This window comes from Opisthocomus hoazin, chromosome 3 (assembly GCF_030867145.1).
Source record: "Opisthocomus hoazin isolate bOpiHoa1 chromosome 3, bOpiHoa1.hap1, whole genome shotgun sequence".
NCBI classification, from domain to species: domain Eukaryota; kingdom Metazoa; phylum Chordata; class Aves; order Opisthocomiformes; family Opisthocomidae; genus Opisthocomus; species Opisthocomus hoazin.
In genome coordinates, this window is record NC_134416.1 from 22,865,936 (window position 1) to 22,883,104 (window position 17,169).

Sequence of the window (17,169 nt, forward strand, 5' to 3'; positions counted from 1 at the left end):
AATTTCAAGGCTACCCATCAAACACAATTTTTCATTTTGCCATTGCTTTATAATGATAAGAAAAGGTAAAGAGACTATCCTGAGAGTAAAAAAATGTTTAGATCAGCCCAGAACGAGTTCATATGAGGTAATACTGAACAGTGGCAAAAAAAACTAACCCACCTCAATATAATGTAATATAATTTATTTCACTTAGCAGAATGTCTTTGGTTAACTTGAGCGTTAATATTCTGCAGAGGCAATCAGTTAAAAGCAGAAAGCCTCAAATGGGAAGTTAGCAATTCCATTACTGTATCCTCAGCAACAGTTATCTTCAACTCGTCATACCGACAAAACAACAGATCTGTACTAAAAATAAGAGCAAAGTTACCTTTTCGTGAAAAGTTACCTGAAAAATGTACTGCATTTGTCTTGTATACAAGGTAACAAAGTCTGCAGTCAGATGCCGATACCACTTCAGACAGACACAAAATTAACGTTGAATTGGTTGCCGTGTGAGGCAGCAGCGCTCACGCTTGCAGGAGCACAAGGGACCAGGCAGCCGCTGGCAGCACAGATGAGACTGCAGCTCACGTGAAGCCTCATGCAACTGGTGCAGGAGCTGATGCCTCAGAAAACGAAGCTGCTTTTCCTTATTATTTGCCACCCCTGAGTCCTGCAGGCATGCAAGATGCTGCTTCATATGTGCTACTTCTTAGGGGCAAGCTAGTCTCCCTGCTTCCCAACAATTCAGAAGAGGCGATCTACGCCTCCAGGTACCAGCTTTAAGGTGCTCTGCCACTGCACGGGGCCAATGTTTCACTAGGCTGCCATGTGACTAGGGCGCAAGTGTTGAAGTCCTGAACTGGCTTGTACTAAAAACCTAAAAGCCTCCCAACAAGCAAAAAAATCAGGGAGATCAGACAGGGGAGGAATGGTATATAGTATCTTTGCTCCATGGAGAAATCACACTCCCCTGTGGAAGACCAAGAAGCTGGTGCCTGGCAAGGTGACCCCGGTGCCGCAGCGGCTTGTGCGGCTGCAGGAACTGTGGGGAAAGCAAGGCCATGCTGCCTGCTGACGGATGCAGAAGCAGAACTGCACCACCTGATGCTTAAGAGGAGCACTTAAAGACTGCAGAAGTAGAGAGCATGGATTCAAAAATGTTGATTAATTTAGACATTTCGACATCGAAGGCACTGAATCATGCAGAATCAGAGATGGAGGTTACCTTATATTCAGTACGGACTCCCTAAAACGGCAGAGAAGAACCTATCTTACACTTGTGCTTTGTTGTCCTGGTGTTATTTTCCGTACCAAGAAAGCAGGAGGGATGCCCTCCAGCACTAGCACAGTGTCTTCTTTGGCAGTCTCGCTGTGTCCTATAATGCCCTGGGGATACTATTCGTCTTTGTGCTACAGGGCCTGTCTGCCACATACCTGTCAGTTACAGCAGAACAGGGCTGTACAGCCGATATAATATAAAGAGCAACATATCTAGCTAATGTATTTTGTACAACAATACATTTAAAAAGTGTAAAATTTTCAGATTAGAGTCACAACAGCCATACTATTTTTTGGAGATGAAAAGCATAACAACCAAGGTGAAAACTGACCTCTTAGTGCCAAACATGGTGGTGCGGGCTTGTTTCACATTTACGAATGCACTGCTCTGCACAGGCTGTCTCTGTTGACCTGGATGAGAAGAAAGAGATTTTTAGATCCAGCAGCTCAGGGCTCTGCTTTTAATATCATGAACAATAAGTACATTAGCAAACATCTTCCAGTGCAACTTCAGAGAATGCCTGGAAATTTTATAGAAATACAGAGGTTAGCAAAACAATGTCAACATTAACAAACAAAAGATAAAAGTTTAAAAACCTACGACCAAATCCTACTGGTAAGGCTTAAACCTGAGGTTGCTGGAGCAGTTACTCAACAAAAGAGTTAGTATAATGCTATGTGGTAGCACAACATCTAAAAGCCCTTGCCTCTGAAAGAGCAATTCATGTACCTGAGTGCAATTCAGGTATCTCAAAGCAACTAAACAAGATCTTCACGAATTGCCAGTCTGAACACAGCTATATAAAATTAAACCTTAATTGCATTTTGGTGCTCAATTTGTTGAATGGTTACCTTGGTAAATTAGTCATTTTCTCCAGAAAGAAACCATTAATATAAATAAGAAATTTCCTGGAGTGGGCCTACTAAGTATGGACCTCAGGAAACATTATTATTTGAAGAAAAAGAAATTCCAACCTTCATGTAAAAAATATGAAAATATTATGAAATAATAGAATAATCAGGTCAGGAGCAGATGCCTAGTCTAATCCTCAGCTCAAAGCAGGTGTAATCAGATCAGGTTGCTCAGGGATATATCAAGCTGAGTCTTGAACACCTCCACCACCTCTCTGGGGAACCAATTCCAGTACTTCACCAGCATCACAGTAAAAACATTTTTCCTAATACCTAATCAGAATTTTCCATGTTACACATTGTGCCCACTGCCTCTTATCATATCACTGTATGCCTTCAAGGAAAGTCTAGCTCCATCTCCTCTATACCCTCCACTCAGGTACTCATTGACAGCACTAAGGCCTCCTCTTGGCCATCTCTTCTTAAGGCTGAGTTGATCCAGCTCTCTCGGCCTCATATCATATGCCATTTGCTACAGCCCCCTGATCACCTCATTTGGTCTCCATAAGTCAACATCCTTCTTGTTCTGGGAAGCCCAGAACTGGACACGGTGCTCCACAGTCAGTCTCACAAATGCCAAATAGAGGGGAAGGATCTTTCCCTGACCTGCTGGCTACACTCTTGTCCACACAGCCAAGGGATGCAGGTGACTTTCTTTGCTGTAAGGGCACACTGCTGGCTCCCACTCAAATTGCTGTTCACGAGCTCCCTCAGATCCCTTTCGGCAGCACTGCTTCCCAGGCAGCTGGTCCCCAGTCCACTCCTTTACACAGGGTTATTCCATCCCATGGGCAAGATCTTGCATTTGCTTTCGCTCAACTTTGTGAGGCTCCTGTCAGCCCACTTCCTCCGCCTGCCCAGGTGCCCCTGAACAGCAGCACTGCCCTCCAGCACACGGACTGCTGCCTGCAATTTGATGCCATCCACAAACTTGCTGAGACTGCACTCGCTCCCATCACTCACGTCATTAATGAAGATAATAAACAGTGTTGGCCCCAGTACTGAATCCAGACGGACCTCACTAGCTAATGGCTTGGTGTGCTGTCATCCCCCAGTTGCCACGACTTTTGAAAGATGAGAGAGCAGCCTTGCAACAGCATCAGCCAGCTCCTTCCACACCCCTGGGCACATTCCAGCTAGTCCCGTGGACTTGTGTACATCCAAGCAGGCTCAGTGCTCTGAGGGATCTTCGCTCTGCTGGGAGGCTCAGGCACCTGCAAGGCCTGAGGACAAGTCTCTCCAGCAAAATCCGAGGCAAAAAAGGCACTAAGTACTTCAGCCTTTTTTTCCACACAGCCATACCAAGCAATGGGCCCATGCTCCCCACACTTTCCCTTTTGCTGGCAAGGTACTTACAGAAACCTTTCTTGCCACCCTTCACTTCCCTGGCTAATTTCAATTCCAGCTGAGCTTTGGGTTTCCTGACTGGATTCCTACATGTTCCTACACATCCCACGTTCGTCTCCTAGTAGCCTGCCCCTGCTTCCACCACCTGTGTCCTTCCTTTCTGTGTTTGAGCCTGGGCAGCATTCAGACAGCTCCTTTACACAGAAGCCCTCCTCCCGGCTTGCCGGTGAGTCTCATCACCAGTCTCTAAAAAGCCTGCATCCCTCCGCTACAGCACTGCAGTCATGAGGGCTGTCCCGCCATTTACCTGTAATCCCAATACGGCCACAGTGCTGCAATTGCACATGAACCCGTAACTCCTCCCGCTTGCTGCCATGCCATGTGTGTTTGGTGAGGAGGAGCAGCAACCTGCCTTCTGCTGCCCAAAGTCATTAGCGTTCCCCCTCCTCTGTCTTGAGAGCCACCCTCCACTACTCGTTCACCCACAGTCTGCATCCATCCCCCCTTCCTCATTTCGTGTGGCCCAGGCTCTTCTCTTTGCAGAATTTCTGAGAAGACCTCAGGTATTTGCTCCTCAGTTCTCCGGTGGTGCATGGTCTGCTCGTCACTTCTGCAGCTCCTTCCCCATGCAGGCCAGCACCTTGTTCCGTGTGCCTGTCCCCAGGAGAGACCCCCATCACCCAAGCCCTTGTGATGCTCTGTGTCCCTGCTGTGCTAATGGCTGCGATAAGGGTGTTGCTGCTGCCCCCCACCACCTCGGCCCTCCCAAAGCAGGAGTTGGCCATACCCAGCAGCAGCCTGGATGCCAAGGTGCCAGAAGCAGCTCCCAGCAGAACTGGAAGCAGAGACTCAGACTGCTGCACAAACTGGGAAAAGCAACCAAGAAGAACAGCCCAGGCAGCGCTTTGGGTGCCCTGCGTGCTCCCAGCCCTGCAGTCGGCAGCCCCTGTTCACAGCACCCCGGCCCTAAGGAGCAGCTAAAGAGCAACTGGAACGCACAGGCAGGCGCCAGCCCCTCCAGCTCCAGGCTTCCTCCACCAGCTCCCTTCCCTCGAGCCTAAAACGGCTCAGGACCTTGATTCGCTTCCCTTGCGAATGCCACCGCACAAGCCCACTGCCTTCACAGCACATAATTCTGAGGCTACTGAAACCCTTCTGCCCTACTCCCAGAAGTTCAATTCAAAGCAAAAACACATAACTTACAAAAATTTAAAAAATCTATCCCAGTTTAGTTAAATTTTTAAATGTAAATGTGCAATCTAAATACATACATTTTGTTTGTCAGGAAGAAGCTGTGATTACATGACCTTGACTGGCAGGAGGATTTTTGTCTACAAACTCCGTCCTAAATATGTAAGATGCTCAAGGGGACTTCACACCTCCATGTCACACCAGATAAAATGATACCAGGTGAAATGTCTTGTTACCTCCAGGGGAGGAAGTGGTATTTTCACAGCACCGTATTTCATTATGGGTTTGAGCAGTGACATTTTTGTCTCCATTTACCAGTTACTCTTAAAGCATTTCCTTTTTTGTTTTTCGCAGGGTTTTTTTGTTTCTAATTGGTGTGGCTCCTTCACTTGTACAGCTGCAAAGAGTCAAAGGGAACCTCCCTCTTCCTTTCCATGCCCTCTGGTTCCAGAATCACAGCCTTGCAGCTGGGCAAGCAGCACAAATATCACCAGCCTGAAGTACATTTTCCTTCCCATGCAATTATTCCCCCTGCCACTCACTAACATCAGTCTCTTGACACTGAGAGCATAACAAATGCACGCTTCAAGTTAGCTGTCTTGATTGGGAATTTCTGAAGCCTCTAAGTCAGTCAAGTGTCCACTCCAATTGAAAATCAATGGATCTGGGGCACGCACATTGCCTGTATGTCTTCAGAAATCACACTCCAGCTCCCTGTTTAGGATCGTCAGGCTAACTGGGAGCTGAAGCCATGCCTACACTGTCAGATGCGCAGCTCAAAGAAGGAACATGGATGAGATTAAGGAGTGCAACTCAGCCTCTGCTCCAGCACACACGTGAAGTATCTCAAGCCATTTAGACAGTTGATTATACAATGTGAAGCCTAAATCTGTATCGGCACTGTAAAGATCTGAGTCAGGGGTTCCTTTTCTCTCTAGAAGTAGCAGGGTTCAAGCTCCTTAATTTAACTTCCAGAAGTATTTAGCCTGTGACCTGGAAGTCCAGGTCCCATATTTGAAAACGACACAGTCACTTATGATCCCAGGAGCATCGGTGGAATTTTGACACTGAAAATTTTAACACCAGTTCATTCAAACATTTGATGATCATCTCTATTCCCACTAAAGAGCACCATTCACAAGCATTTATTATATTTGACGCACCTCACATTAGTAGGTAAGTCTGCCTTTATGCTTAACTGAAGGGCTCTGATGCTTTCTGGCTCTTCTTGGATATAAATAATAATGTTAGTGATGACATAAGGCACTGTAGTTTCTCAGAAAACAGGACAAACTATTCAAGGAAAACCAACAGGTATAAAATTGCTGAGTAGCTGAAGCATCTCCCTTGAAGGTGACTGGTGAAAAAGTCAGAAGAGCAAGGTGTTGGATATGTTGCCACCAATGTCAGCAGAAACACTGCTGGCAGTATCACTCTCCTTTTTCTTTGAGGCACAACTATCTCAAAAAGACCGATACTGTCTCCAAATATATTAAACAAAACATTAGTTTGGACTTTGGACATTTTTCCCTTGCACAGCAATGTTTCCCATAGCATGTCACTGGCTTAGCGAGGGTCACTGTATGCCAGCTACTGCCCTCCAGCAGGACCTCACCCCGCTCTGGTGGAAGGCACCATCCCCAGCGCAAAGCGGCAGAACAGCCTGGGAGAACCATCCACGCTCTCTTCTAGACAGACACATGATACTGCTAAGAAAGGCTGTTTAAAGTAAGCAGACTCACTTTGGAGAAGATTAGAAATATCATTTATCTGCTTGGAGATAAATTCTGAAGGCTTCCAAAACGAGAAACTTCTTAGAAGCAATAGTGATTTCTAAAATGATGTCTTAAAGATGCCATTTTATACAGTAAAACTGGCACAAAAACCCAGTAAACCTTTTCACTTACACCAGATATATTTAGGCATAATTTACCAAGATTCACACTGACTGCTCAAACCCATGCAAATCTGAGTACAAATACCAAGAATAAAAATATTTTCTGTTAAGAAACAATTTGATTATAGTGATAAATACAGCGTAAAATTTTCATGCAGAATCACCAAACAAGATCCTTATCAAGGACCTGGAGGAGGCAACGGACTGCACTGTCCTCAGGTTTGCAGATGGCACCAAAGTAGGGGAGAACGGTTGACATGCTTAAGGGCAGCGCTGTCATCCAGGGAGATCTGGACAGGCTGGAGGGGTGAGCTGACAGGGACATTATGAAATTCAGCAAGGACAAAAATAGAGCCTGGCAATGGCACAGGACGGTCACTGCCTGGCTGGAAGGGCCCTGGGGGCAGACAGCTGAGCATCAGCCAGCAGCGTGCCTGGCAGCAGGGATGGACAACAGCATCCCAGGCTTTATCAGCAGGAGCACGGCCAACAGACGGATGGAAGGGATCATCCCCCCTTATTCAGTGATCATCAGACCACTCCTGAAACACTGCATCCAGTTCTGCACCCTCCTGTCCACGCAAGAAGGACATCGATCAAACGAAGCAAGTTCAGCATAGGGTCCCCGGCCTGCTCAGGCTGGAGCACTTGCCCTGTCAGGGGAAGCTAGGGGTTCTAGGATGCTCCAGGCTGGAGAAGGGGTGGCTGTGGGGGACATAATGGCTCCTTCCAGTACCAACAGGGAGGTTATCAAGAAGACAGAGCCAGGCTCTTTGCAGTGATGCATGGTGTTGGAGCCAGGCTCTTTGCAGTGATGCACAGTGGTGCTTTTCCCCATGAGCACAGCTGAGCAGTGGACCACGCTGCCCAGAGAGGTGGTGCAACCTCCCTCCTTCAAGTTTTTCAAAACCCCTCTGAATAAAGCCCTGAGCAATCTGGACTGATCTCACAGCTGACCTTGCTTTAAGCAGGAGGATGGACTAGATCCCTTCTGAGGTCCCCTCCAACTTCAGTTATCCTATAAGTCTATGTATAACGACGAAAAAAAACGGAAAGGGATGTGAAATGATGATTGAAGTTGGGATAATTAAAATATAATGCTAGTTCAAGCATGATGACAGGATGACTACAGATGATTTTTCGCTTTAAGGAAATGACAAGAAAAGAACACTTCAAAATTTCTGTTCTGAAAAGTTAGAAAAACAAATTATATTAAATTCCTCTCAGAAGAGGTAGATTCAATATATTTATATACAGGATTAAAAGCAACAATCAGGAAAAAAACAGATCACAATGTAAACCTGACTTAGTGGAGTTGAGGGATATTGAAAGCTAGGAGAGGACAATAAGCAGATGAGGCAAGACCTGAGAAATGAAACACTACTATGCACAATAAGCCCTGAAAAGTAAGAGCAGAGCAAAATATCTCCCATAGGTAAAGGGAAATACTGAGTCACAAAATAGCAACCAAATCCAAAGATTTGAGATTTTTTACCTTTGAAATAAAAAGGACTATACATAGAATTTTGCCAGTTCAAAAGAAATAACCTAAAGAATGGAAAGGGATTGACTCCAGTACCCACAGTACTGTGGACATCTGGAATATAGAAGTTTATTAGCAGCATCACTATTCTACATTATTTTGGCAGAAGCAAACAAGTGAAGAAGAAAAATATAAAAAACAGAAATAAGAGAGACAACACTAGTTCAGTACTTAGGTAAATAAAAATGAACATGGATTGACACAGAACAGGTCATGCTTAAGTTACAGTACAACGAAGCAACCATTGTTGTTGAGCTAATGGGGATGAAACCGTTGTTGAGCTAATGGGGATGAAACCGTTTTTGCACTTCAGGGAAGCTTTGATATACTGCCACATTAAAGACAATATCTGATTGCTTTTGATAGAAGTATTATGGCTGCATTAAAATGGAAAGGAAAATTCTATGAAAGACTTGGCAGTCAGTTAATTCAGGCTATCTCTGGAAAAAGACTGCTGAGAAAGCAAATCAACAGACAAGCAAAGCATGAACTTAACTAGAAATATTCCTGTTCTGTCTTTGCCACAAAGCAATCACTTAGTGCAAAAAAAATTTCTCCATTTACCAAAACCAGTTACTACTGTACTTCACTAATCATAATCACTTAAAAAAAATCCACCAAACATTATCAATAATGTGAAAGAATCTAAGGCTCTTAAACAAATATGTTGCAAAGTGCCCATATGATGTTTAATCAGATACACCACCCTAAGTTCTTTCTACTTGCAGCCCAAAGGCAGGGCCTCTGTGTTGGTGGGCAAAGATTGCAATACTACCCAAACGCTTCCCTGTACACAGCTAAACCACCCACTAAACCACACCACATTTATTTTGCTAAACTGTACTTTCAGATATTTGAGGCCTTTTGAGTAATTCCACCCAAAGCCATCAGAGATTAAAAACATGTAGTCTTGGTATTCAGCGTGTATCAATGATTCAGCATTAAACTTAAATACCATACCTTATTAAAAGTTACTGATTTGCTGGTGCTTAGAAAAAAAACATTCTGACAAACTCACCAACCCCCTTCAAGATACCAAAAGATTAAAAAAAACACCAAAGAAAAGAATAAGATCACCTACAGCATAACATTTTTGTAGGTCAGTGCTCTTCTCCCGCCCTCTGTCTTGAAAACATCGGCTTTCTCCTGTAGATGCCTGCCCTCTCCCATACTTGAGGAACCATATAGACTATTTTAATCTAACAGTCTGAACTGCTCAGAGGAAAAGGAGCTGGGTGATACGCAGATACAACCGAAACACATAAAGCAAGAAAATGGCACCAGAAATTTTAAGTACTTTACACAGCAGTACAAAAAAACTGAAGCACAAAGCAATGTGAGAAATGCTTTTACAGCAAGTAGCCCTCAGCAGTATATAGGATATTTAGGTAGTAGGATCACAAAATCTTCCCAAAAGCTATGCTTCAAAAAACACAAGCTGCGCCCAGTGAAAGGCACTAGGATCATATGGGGTTAACCAGAAGAAATGTCATGGCCCGTGGATACAAACAGTGAGATTGATTACTTCTGGCCTTAAACTCTGTGAAACCTCATCTCAGATCACTTATTTCAGCCTTCTTAGTCTACTGCACAACGAACCATTTCAAAATGACAGAAAAGAAATCATTTCTTCAAACCTTTACGAAACACACAACACATTTACTCTCTAAATAGTCTAGCTTAATTTCTTCCTGTTTTGTTTAATTAACTTAACACTTCCAGGAAGTATAGCTTAGAATTCAAATTAACAATTAAAGGTTTAGCTTGGCAGCTCCTAGAGCCAACTCGTTAGTGGCTTCTTAAGCAACTAAATGATAAATAAAAATAAATGAGCCAATAAAATGAAGTTCAATTCAAATAGAGAAAAAAAATGCAGTTACTAATATAAAGACTGATTTATCTGAAATGTAAATGAAATCTTCAACAGCAATTCTTATGGAGTGAAATAAACCTGACTGCCATCTGTTGTTGATCAAAGGTCAGTTCAGTATCAAGAGTTTAATAAATAATTTATTTTGCCTACTGTAAATCATGAGGGCAGCCAACATGGCCATTCAGAAGTATTAATTCTGTATTTTTTCAGTAACACATTTTTTCTGATATTTGAAGGGAAAGTATCTCAGAAATACAGATATTAACTTCATATATTTGGCTACAGCGATTATTTCATCTGTCAACAGTCTTTTACTGCAAACACAGAGCTGCCAAAGATCTAATACTATTGTCTGTTATGATTACATTTGTAATCCTGTTAATCTTCTTACACTTCCAGTTTTTTCTTTATAAATTAATTAAATTATGACTGCTGTATGCTTTTTATTCGAATCATGAAGTTTCCATGACAGATGTTTTCTTCTTCCAAAATGAAGTTAAATATTTCTGGTCTTAAGACAACAACAAGAAAAAAGAATTACCAGCTTGCCTCCTCGTCCCAGTGACAGCTTGGGTGACCTCATCTGATAATTTTTCTTTCATCCTTCATTTTTAAACCCCTATCTTTCATTCTTTAAAATAACATGATCACCAGAGCCTCACAATACCCTTCATTTCCATTTGCTTTCTTTTGTTTCTCTTCCTTTCCTACGTTGTACAATACCATATATGCGTATTTCAAGTAGTTTCTGTCACAAAATCCGCACAGTATATCCAATCCGGGGACATAGGTGTGCTCTGTCATTCATTCCCTGTTAGATCATTCACATTTGCCTATAGGTAATTCAAGGCAAATCCTAACTACTGTAGTAGGAGAGAAAAAATTTCTTAGTATGCTCCCTGTGGGCATTCTAAAGAAATGTATTGATTTTAAATAAGACAGATAAAAACAATCAACCATTTGTGCTGGGTATTTCGCCCTCCTTCACCTTCACAGCAGCATGCAAAGCTTCCTTTCCTCTGATTTCAGGATAGAGGGACACTCCTCTTCATCATTTAGATCACCTTAAAAATCTAAGTTCCTCAGAAATCAGAGGTGGGGAAAAAAAAATGACAGCTTGTCCTTCCTTCTCTAGGCACAATTGCTGCACTATCAATTATTTCTTATTAAGTAGTGGATGTGCCTATGAACAGAAAACAGGGCTACAAGGATGATGAGGGGACTGGAGCATCTGTCCTATGAGGAGAGGCTGAGGGAGCTGGGATTGTTTAGACTGAAGAAGAGAAGGCTGAGAGGGGACCTTAGAAATGCCTATAGATATCCTTAAGGGTGGGTGTCAGGAGGATGGGGCCAGACTCTTTTCAGTGGTGCCCAGTGACAGGACAAGGGGCAACGGGCACAAACTGAAGCACAGGAAGTTCCGTCTGAACATGAGGAAGAACTTCTTCCCTCTGAGGTTGACAGAGCACTGGAACAGGCTGCCCAGGGAGGCTGTGGAGTCTCCTTCTCTGGAGATATTCAAAACTTGCCTGGACAAGGTCCTGTGCAGACTGCTGTAGGTGACCCTGCTTCGGCAGGGGGGCTGGACTAGATGACCCACAGAGGTCCCTTCCAACCCCGAACATTCTGTGAAAACTGCACACATACAGAGAAGACTCACAGAGAGTAAGCAGGATTTATCATAATTTCATTTTTTTTCTTTATTCACAAAGAGTTGTAAAGCCTGCTGAAGCCGGCTGGGGGGCTGGGAGGGGAACAAACTGAAAATAATAATAGGTTAAAAATCTAGGCTAAAAAAAAAACCCTTTTCAAAAGCTCACCGGACATCAATGAACATTAATAACAAAACTAAGTCTGCTGAGACATGAACGGCAGATGCAAGGGTTCACTTACAGCTGCTAGGACATGTGAAGTTGGTGCTATTTATCCGTCCCTCTCCTCTCCAGGAAAATCAAGAATATCTCAAGTAGACACAAAAGATCATTAATTTGATGTTCCTCAAAGCTGAAGAAACCAACATCGGTTGCAGCAGGTGGGCTGCTGCTTTCAGACATAACTTGGTGACAAATTTCCTCCAGTAGCAAGCGAGATTTTACTCTCTTCAGGCCCATCCTGGTTTTTAACTCCTATCCTTCAGTTTGCCATCCCTTTAGTTGTAGAAATATAATGGATATATAGGACTGCACTAAAACCAGACAGCTGAAATCAATCAGATTAATACCCCCCTCCAAAACAAACAAACAAAAAAGTCTTTAAAAATCAGTATTTACTTTAGAAAAAAATTTCATATCTCAGATAATTTCAGTGATGTAGTTTACACTGGCACAAGGAGAGCACCTGTGAACTCTGGAATAGTAGTTTTATAAGCAGACTTTAAAGTCAAAGACAACATTCAGGTCTTAACTTCTCAAATGATCATTAAAGTTTAAAATCTTTAAGAACTGTTTGTACTCTCTGTAAAACTAGTTCTAAAGGACATTCTATAGACAGGTGTTAATCTGAACAGAAAAGACGTAATCTCTCAGATGGTATATTCCTCATATAAATATAAAATCAAAAGTTTGTTGATCTTGGCTGGCTGCCAGGTGCCCACCCAGCTGCTCTCTTACTCCCCCTTCTCAACCAGGACAAGGGGAGCAGATAAGATGGAAAGGTTCATGGGTCGAGATAAGGACAGGAAGATCGCTCACCAATTACCAGCACAGGCAAAACAGACTTCACTTGGGGAAATTAATTTAATTTTATTGCAAATTAATTGTAACAGAGTAGGATAGCGAGAAACAAAGGCACCTCTAAAACCACTTTCCCCCACCCCTCACTCTTCCCCAGGCTCAAATTCACTCCTGACTCTTCTACCGCCCCTCTGTAGGTAGTGCAGGGGGATGGACAACGAGGGTTGTGGTCAGTCCATAACGCTTCGTCTCTGCTGCTCCTTCTTCCTCATGCTGTTCCCCTGCTCCAGCGTGGGGTCCCTCCCAGGGGAGACAGTCCTTCACAAAGTGCTCCAACATGAGTCCTTCCCACAGGCTGCAGCTCTTGAAGAAATGCTCCAAGCACGGGTGCTTTCCACGGGGTGCAGTCCTTCAGGAATGGACTGCTCCAGCATGGGCCCCCCATGGGGTCACAGGTCCTGCCAGAAGACCTGCTCCGGCCTGGGCTCCTCTCCACGGGCCACAGCACCTGACAGGAGCCTGCTCCTGCATGGCCCCTCCATGGGCTGCAGCTTCTTTCAGGGCACATCCACCTTTTCAGGGCACATCCACCTTCTGTGGCATGGGGTCCTCTACGGGCTGCAGGGCAGGCATCTGCTCCATCACAGACCTCCATGGGCAGCAGGGGGACAACTTGCTTCCCCATTTTCTTCTCCACAGGCTGCAAGGAATCTCTGCTCTGACACATGGATCATCTCCTCCCTCTCCTTCTTCACCGATCTTGGTGCCTGCAAAGGTGTTTCTCTCTTTTTTTTTTTTTTTTCCTCACTCCTCTATCACAGCTGTGACACAGCTTTTTTTACCCTTTGTTAAATATGTCATCAAAGGCACCACCAGCATCACTGACGGGCTCAGCTTTGGCCAGCAGCGGGTCCATCTTGGAGCCAACTGGAACTAGCTTTGCGAAACACAGGGCAGCTCCTGATGTCTTCTCACAGAAGCCATCCCTGCAGCACCACTGCTATCAAAATCTTGCCACGTTAAACCCAAGAGTCCCACTTCCGTCTGATTGCGAGCCATTTAAGAAGCTGCGTATTAGATTTCTATATATCATTTGCTAATGCTGCAGAGAAAATGTAACATAGTTACATAATTTACAGCAGCAGAGGGAGGACTGCAGGAATGATAAGTAATTCCACAGAAACAGAGATGTGGAGATAAAGCAATTCCCAGGACCAAAATGGACAAACCGCTATCTTTCCTGTACTCTTTTGCACTATTATGAAATGCAGTGGTGCCATTAGCTCAGTTTAGTATTTCACAAGCACTGTATTTCTTAACAGATAAAAGCCCTCTCTCCTCAGAATAATGTCAGCTAAATGCGATCAACAGCAGGGAATGGAATTGTACAGACCTGGGTCTCTCTAGTCAACCAAAACAAAAGACAGAAACCTTAGGAGGATGAAGAAATAAACGGAGATGAGCTTTGGCTGTAGTTATTTGGACTAACTCAAAAGGGAGCGGAGTGAGTACGGCTAGCATAGACAAAGCAGAATATGTCAAACACACAAGTTTATTAGCCATCATCATAGAAAGAGGCATTACAATTTTTTTCTGCTTGTTTATAGATGCTGCAGACAACAACAGTACTAGATCCGTCTTAAAAATACATGAATTCTGTTTTTCACATTTTGGCTTTTAAACTAATGCTATCATACTGACTTTCATTTTAACCACAGTTCCAGTGATAATTACTTCTATCTAAAATTAAAGATGTCACTTAACTGTACAGGATATAAAATAGTAATTTAAGTATGTCAGTTTCTTATTAAATAGGCACTCAAGCACTTTCACTTGATCCATGCTCTGATATTCAAAAGGAGGAAAATAAAAGCAGAACAACATTTACTCAATACCACGTGAAGGGTATTTATGCTTAGTCATTAGCTCGTTGAAGAATACAGCCCAAGATACAATAACGCAGATCTTCCAGACTGTATTACAAATGCTTCTTCACAGACAGCTCACTTACTACAACTGCCCCCTAATCATATGACATGTCTACCTATTTATTCTGATATTATTAACAAAAAAAAATCCCTTTCATTCATAATCACTGTGATTGTCGCCACTGCCATTCAATGGTTTTTACACTATCTTTTGAAAGCCATAAATATAAAAATGGCAATGTAAAATATTTACAATACCTTATTTTCCTTTCAAAACTTATATATATCTGGTTTCGCTATGTTTTCCTCTTCTGCTCCTTTTCAAGAAGAAAGATGACTATACAGTGAAGTTCTCACCTGGAATTGAATCTAAGAGTGCTGCAGACTATACACTGTGTCACTCTCAAGCCTTTTGGGCCAGATCTGCAAGAAATTGTGAACAGGTTTTTTAGATCAAAGGTTACACTTACATTTTCGTAAATAACTAAGGTATTCCACTTGGCACTACGCAGCTTTCATCCCACCAAGCCCAGATGAAGCCAAGGTGGATTTCTCACAACAGAAAAGGCTCACACGTGACTGTGGCCCCTAAAGCTGATTCTTCATTAATTTGTCTCCCTGAGTCCTATTCTGAAGAACACTGGCTGCAGTCACACTGGGACTTTTCACTTCTAAAGACCAACAGAGCAAGCCCTACTGTTTTCCTTTCCAAGCAGAACCAAATTCATACTAAGCTGGGAAGTTAGAAAACTCTCACAGAAGAAACAAGTCTTAGAAGACACATTAAATAATTTTACAAAGTCAGCAAAAACTAAACAGGATGAAAAAATATGATTACCCCAAAACTAAAAACATCCAAGATGTGCTCAACTACGCTAAGGCTGTGCTTGGCAGACAGATGGAAAGAAGAATCAGTGGATCACAGGAGTGTCAGTAACCTAGTGAACACAGAAGAAAGCTAAAAGGTTAAAAGCGATCAGGGGACTACTCATCTTATACTCATTGTCCAAAGCAAAACAAGATGTATGTAAGTGATTTCTAATATATATTGGCCTAACTACAACCTGTTCTTAAAAACCACAAAAGATGGAGGTTGTACAATCTCAAATACAGCTTTTCTATTTTAAACCTCAGAACTTTGTTCCTGAAAATAATATTCATTGCCATAACTCAAGCCAATTATTCATTACTTTCCCAGCAGTCACAGAGAACAATTCTTTACCCTCTTTCTCACAAAAGCATTTCACATACTTGAGCACTGTTCTCACGTCTCCCCAGTGTGTCTCTTTTTCAGGTCAAACATACCCTTAGAAATCTAATTTTTCCTAGAGGTCATATTTTCTAGACTTCTCACTGAATCACACACTCATAGAATCATTAAGGTTGGAAAAGATGTCCAAGATCATTAAGTCCAACCATCCACCCAACACCACCATGCCTGCTAAATCATGTCACAAAGTGCCACCTCTGCATGTTTTTTGAACACCTCCAGGGATGGTGACTCCACCACCTCCCTGGACAGCCTGTTCCAATGTCGGACCACTCTTTCAGTAAAGAAATTATTCCTAATATTCAGTCGAAACCTCCCCTGACACAACTTGAGGCCATTGCCTCTCATCCTACTGCTAGTTACTTGGGAGAAGAGACCAACACCTGCCTCACTACAACCTCCTTTCAGGTAGTTGTAGAGAGCAACAAGGTCCCCCTTCAGTCTCCTCTTCTCCAGACTAAACAGCCCTACACCTCTCAGCCGCTCCTCATAAGACTTGTTCTCTAGACCCTTCTCCAGCCTCGTTGCCCTTCTCTGGACACGCTCCAGCACCTCAATGTCCTTCTTGTAGTGAGGGGCCCAAAACTGAACACAGTACTCCAGGTGCGGCCTCACCAGTGCCGAGTACAGGGGCACGATCACCTCCCTACTCCTGCAGGCCACACTGTTCCTGATACAAGCCAGGACGCCCTTGGCCTTCTTGGCCACCTGGGCACACTGCTGGCTCATGTTCAGCCAGCTGTCAAGCAACACCCCAAGGTCCTTTTCTGCCGCACAGCTTTCCAGCCACTCCTCCCCAAGCCTGTAGCGTTGCATGGGGTTGTTGTGACCCAAGTGCAGGACCCGGCACTTGGCCTTGTTGAAACTCATACAGCTGACCTCAGGCCATTGATCCAGCCCGTCCAGATCCCTCTGCAAAGCCTTCCTACCCTAAAGCAGATCAACACTCCCACCCAACTTGGTGTCCTCTGCAAACTTACTGAGGGATCACTCAATCCCCTCATCCAGATCATCGACAGAGATGTTAAACAAGACCGGACCTAAAACTGAGCCCTGGAGAACACCACTTGTGATTGGCCGCCAGCTGGATTTAACTCCAGTCACCTCCACTCTCTGTGCTCGGCCATTCAGCCAGTTCTTCATCCAGTGAAGAGTACATCCATCCAAACCAAGGGCAGCTCATTTTTCCAGGAGGATGCTGTGGGGAACAGTGTCAAAGGCCCTTCTAAAGTCCAGGTAGACAACATCAACAGCCTTTCCCTCATCCACTAGG

At 43.6% G+C, this 17,169-nt stretch overlaps 1 protein-coding gene across 2 annotated transcripts in view; it reads right to left on the reverse strand.

Annotated features, from left to right (window-relative positions):
* OXR1 (oxidation resistance 1) overlaps positions 1 to 17,169 on the reverse strand; it is a 320,312-nt gene that overhangs the window by 276,038 nt on the left and 27,105 nt on the right. For both annotated transcript variants that reach the window (XM_075415688.1, XM_075415689.1), the window contains exon 4: positions 1,596 to 1,674. In XM_075415688.1, the coding sequence (XP_075271803.1) occupies positions 1,596 to 1,674 (79 nt within the window). The remainder of the gene's footprint in view (positions 1 to 1,595; positions 1,675 to 17,169) is intronic.